The 5,154-nt window shown below is 52.5% G+C and overlaps 1 protein-coding gene across 1 annotated transcript; it reads right to left on the reverse strand.

Annotated features, from left to right (window-relative positions):
* Positions 1-756: 756 nt before the first annotated feature.
* On the reverse strand, positions 757-2,591 carry LOC135575959 (olfactory receptor 14A16-like). The gene has a single exon (XM_065037700.1). The coding sequence runs from the start codon at positions 1,908-1,910 to the stop codon at positions 885-887; it is 1,026 nt and encodes a 341-aa protein (XP_064893772.1). The 5' UTR covers positions 1,911-2,591; the 3' UTR covers positions 757-884.
* Positions 2,592-5,154: the final 2,563 nt, after the last annotated feature.

The following is a 5,154-nucleotide window of genomic DNA, read 5'->3' on the forward strand; positions in this document are numbered from 1 at the left end:
GCAGCACAGCTTCCAGTGTCAGCCACTCCTCCCAGCTTGGTGTCACCAGCAGACTTGCTGACAGTCACTCTGTTCCCTCATCCAAATCATTGATTAATATATTGAATAATACTCGCCCCAGTACGGACCCCTGAGGCGCTCCACTAGATAAAGGCCTCCAACTGGACCCTGCCCCATTGACCACGACTCTCTGGCTTCTTCCCTTCAGCCAGTTCACAGTCCACCTCCCTACCCGGTCATCCAGACCACCCACCCTCAGTTTAGCCGTGAGGATGCTGTGGGAGACTGTGTCAAATGCTTTACTGAAGTCAAGGTAGACCACATCCACCACTCTGCCATCATCTATCCACCTCGTTATGTCCTCATAAATGGTGATGAGGTTGGTCAAGCACAACTTCCCTTTGGCGAAACCATGTTGACTGCCCTAATGACCCTCTTATCCTTGATATGCCTTGAGATGGCACCAAGGATAAGTTGTTCCATCACTTTCCCAGGGATGGAGGTGAGGGATCAGAAGGAGAGTGTCGGGGTGGAATGAGAACAGCTCTGGAAGATGAAGCTCTGCTGCTCCCTGGCAGTGCTGCCATGCTGGACTCTTTTCCCCTCCTCCCATGCACACAGGAACTGTCCCTGCAGCTCCAAACAGGCCTTGATGAAGGGATCTCAGGAAAAAATAGATGCTGCAAGGCCTTTTAATTTGTTTAAACACACATAGAGCACAGCTCCTCATTTACACAGCCCCTCAGAAAGCAGAGATGACAGTGAATTTGAAAGGGGATGACAATATTATCACATGTGAAAAACCACAAGCAGCAACAAAAAATACAGAAGACAGGCTGGGCCTGCAACAATGTACACTATAACTGTAATGCAGAAGATGATGGTCAGATTATTGATTTAGAAAATAATCCAGTCATCAGTTTCCTCAGGGCATCCTTGAGCTCCTGGTTCCTCATGCTGTAGATGAGGGGGTTCACAACTGGAGGCACCACCGAGTACAGAACGGACATCAGCAGGTCCAGGGATGGGGAGGAGATGGAGGGGGGCTTCAGGTGGGCAAACATGCCAGTGCAAATAAACAGGGAGACCACAGCCAGGTGAGGGAGACAGGTGGAAAAGGCTTTGTGCCGTCCCTGCTCAGAGGGGATCCTCAGCACGGCCCTGAAGATCTGCACATAGGACAGCACAATGAACACAAAACATCCAAATCCTAAACAGACACTAACCACAATAAGCCCAGCTTCCCTAAAGTAAGAGTGTGAGGAAGAGAGCTTGAGGATCTGGGGGATTTCACAGAAGAACTGGTCCAGGGCATTGCCCTTGCACAGTGGCAGTGAAAATGTACTGACCGTGTGCAGCAGAGCAATGAGAAACCCAGTGGCCCAGGCAGCTGCTGCCATGTGGACACAAGCTCTGCTGCCCAGGAGGGTTCTGTAGTGCAGGGGTTTGCAGATGGCAACGTAGCGGTCATAGGACATGACTGTGAGAAGAAAATACTCTGCTGCAATAAACAAGAGAAAGATAAAGACTTGTACAGCACATGCCAAAAATGAGATAGCCCTTGTGTCCCAGAGGGAATTGTCCAAGGACTTGGGGAGAATGGTGGAGATTGAGCCCAGGTCGAGGAGGGAGAGGTTGAGCAGGAAGAAGTACATGGGGGTGTGGAGGTGCTGGTCCCAAGCTATGGTGGTGATGATGAGGCCGTTGCCCAGGAGGGCAGCCAGGTAGATGCCCAGGAAGAGCCAGAAGTGCAAGAGCCGCAGCTCCTCAGTGTCTGTGAACGCCAGGAGGAGGAACTGGGTGATGGAGCTGCTGTTGGACATTTGTTGCCAATGAGCCTGGGGCACTGGCAGACCAAGAAAAGACAGTAACAAGTTACGGGACATTTCTCTGAGCAAAATCAAAGCCATTTCTCATACACCCTGCCCTAATCCACTCCCATTGTCCTTTTCCAGACCTTCCTTCAGCTCCGTGGCTGAGCCCTGGGAGGTGTTGGTTGGATGTGCCGTGAGGAGCAGGGCCTGTGCCCACTGGCTGCAGAGGAGTCAGCCCTGCTCTGCAGCATGGGGTCATGGGAATGGGGGGCAGGGGACAGACCTGGGGTTCAGTTTTGTCAGATGAAACCATGACATGTCTCACCCTTTCCTAAGGTCTCAGTACCCTGTGTTTGGACCACGACACACACGGCTCGTTTCACAAACCCAACAGCATTTTCTCTATCGCAGCATCTCTGCACTTCTCCTCAGGGCATTCAGATAACACACAGATGCTGGAGGGCAGGTTTGCATCCTGGAGGGAAGCTCACAGCTTGGAAGGAAACCTCAAGGATATAGTGAAGTGTTCTAATGATGGCATTTGACTAAGGGAGACTCAGCTCATTCCCCAGCCCCACAGACTGCATTGCCCACAGCCCCACAGGTCAGAGCAAAGCTGGGACACATGTTCCCATGGACACACCTGCAGGAAAGGACCCACAAGATCAGGCTGTAACTCTGCAGCTGAAACTGCCATCCCCAGAGAGCCTGACAGCAAGAACAAGATCAAAAACAACAGTGACCCAGAGCAGTGGAGCAAGAAGGAAAATGCAGTGAGGGTGGGTGTGAGAGAGGCCAGGGCCTTGGAGCCCCCGGCCCTGAGGACAGAGGTTTTGCTGGGTGGGAGAGTCGGCCAGGGGGCTGCTCACAGGAGGGATCTGCACTGCAGGGGATCACAGGGACTTTTCTCTGTTCTCCCTCCCATAACAATTCTGGGTTCAGTTTCCTCTCATTTCTGATCATTTCCCAGCTGCCTGGAGATTCTCCTCCTGGACGGTGTTTCCCTGTCCATGTCTCTTCCCTGTCAGCACACACAGACCATCCCACCCTCTGTGCCCTCCCCCTGGCCCTACAGATCCTGCCTGTTCACAGGGCACTGCCTGGGGGCATCTTCCTGTTTGCAGGTTGGAAAACAGGACAGGTCAGAGTAAGGCTGACGGGTTCAGTAGATGTGATGCTGCTGCTCTCCATAGGCAAAAGAGCGACTGAAGGGATGTTCCCAGGGTTCTGGCAGATGTACTGATCACTCAGAGTTGCAGTTCAGGCGTCTCAGTGACTTGTTAAAACTTAAGAGCTCTATTTTATATTTAACCTTTCCCGCACGCCCCTCCCACCCCTTTAGTCTTGGAGTACAAAACTGAAAAGACAGACTCGGGAAAGCTCCTTATCTTTAAAGTAATACCTGTATAGATCTTGTCCTTGAAAGCTCCAATTGGAAGCAGTCTGCAGTGAGCTGAAGCTGTAAGCAGCCCTGACCCATGGAGAACCCAGCAGCAGAAGGAGCCTGGCCTGCTGGAGGTTGCTTCGCCCACCCACATCTTCTCCCCTCAGTGTTGTTGGGATCTCCACGGGCAGGCTGAGCACTGACCCTGGCAGGCGGCAGAGTCCCTGCCCCGGCACAGCCCTGGGGTGCAGGGACCCTGCTCTGCAGGACAGCCCTGGGCACCCCTGCCTGCACATTTACATTTATACCCCACTGCCATCCTTGGGAGAACGCAATATTCATGTCTTGTCACTCTGACAGCACAGAAGGCAATCCCTGCTCTGCAGCACATTCTCTCCTCTGCATCAGAGAATCTCTGACAGTTGTACTTACGTCTCTTGTAGGCTCTGGAAAGTGACAGCTTTCTGAGATTCTGCCATGATTTGCAGATGCAATGCCCCACAGCCACAGGCTTAATATCTGTGAAGTCTTTTCTCCCAGTGAGCTCTCAGCATCCTCCCACCCCAGGCTATGTTTCCCTCCCTCTGCCCGTCTCCTCTGCCCTCAGTGCTGCAGGCAGAGCCCTCAGCCCTGCTGCGCTTTGCAAAGGAGCTGCTCCTGGGCAGAGCTGTCTCTCTGCAGAGCTGCTGCTGCCATGAGCTCCCTGTATCCCAGGAGCCCAGCCCAGCTCAGCAGCACAGCAGCAGCCCGTGAGGTCCCTTTCTCTGTGCCCTCTGGGCTCCCTCCAGGTGTCCCTGGGCCTCCAGGGGCACATCCTTTGAAACAACCTGAAGTAATCAGTGAGGTTGATTCTCTCTCCTCTGCAGAGACACTTCTTGCCAGCATTGTGTTCTTTGTATTAAAAAAAAATGAATTGATATGACAATCATATTTTTTGCCCCATCATTAGACAGGACACCAGGAAGGTTACAGCAAAGGATCTAATTCCTCCAAGCTAGGGGAAGGAGTATCTTCAGTTGAATGAATTTAGGCCTTTTATTCTGGTTTTATACTCCTAGGTGTAGAGAGACATTCAACAATCTGTGGCCATGTCATGTCTGTGCTCTGAGGCAAAGCCTTTGCACACATGCGGTCTTGGACACTTGGTACCAGGTTTCCTGTGGCAGGTCAGAGCTGGGCTGGTGCCACAGCTGGGGTGGTTCAGCCCAGATGTGAGGCAATGTCCTCAGCCAGGGACCTGACGGGGTGGGCTGGAGCTGTCAGTGCTGCAGACAGAGCTGTGACACGGATGGAATAAACTGCCAGGCAGGGTGGCAGGAGTGAGTTCATCTGGTGCTCAATGACAGCAGCCTCCAAGCACAGCAGCAGTCCAGATCAGAACTCAGTCTAGACCTGTAAGGCAATTCAAGTTCCTATAATGAGCTGTTACTACTGCAGGAACAGTTAAAGGAGAAACAAAGACACCACGTGGCCACTGCTGAATTTAGTAAGGGAAAGTAGTGAGAATTTCTTTGCCCTCTTTTCCTCCATCTTCACCAGCAAGTTCTCCCAGGCCTCTGTGACATGAGACGGGAATCTGGAGGAGAACAAGCAGCAGTGGATGGGGATTAAGTCAGGGATCACTGGAACTAACACAATCCTTTCCAGTCTATGGGACAGGAGGGGCAGCACCCCAGGAGCTGAGACAGCAGGACGATGTCACAGTGAGGCCACTCTCCACCATCTTGGAAAGCTCATGGAGACTGGGGGGACTCCCTGACCACTGGCAGCTCTCACACAGTGTGTGCACTTCTCAAAAATGGCCAATGGGTGAGCAGGGGAACCAAGGGCTGTGCCTCAGAACATGTCCACTGGGACCCCGTTTCTGGGTGTCTGGAAGAGAAGATGACGGGGTTTACCCAGGATATGTTGTGTCTGTCCATCCTCTTTGCTTTCTGCGAGGAAAGGACAGGGTTG

Source organism: Columba livia, chromosome 21 (genome assembly GCF_036013475.1).
Source record: "Columba livia isolate bColLiv1 breed racing homer chromosome 21, bColLiv1.pat.W.v2, whole genome shotgun sequence".
Taxonomy (NCBI): Eukaryota; Metazoa; Chordata; class Aves; order Columbiformes; family Columbidae; genus Columba; species Columba livia.

Coding starts and splice junctions, on each gene's coding strand:
- LOC135575959 (XM_065037700.1), bottom strand. CDS start 1,910: ATGGCTTTGATTTTGCTCAGAGAAATGTCCCGTAACTTGTTACTGTCT.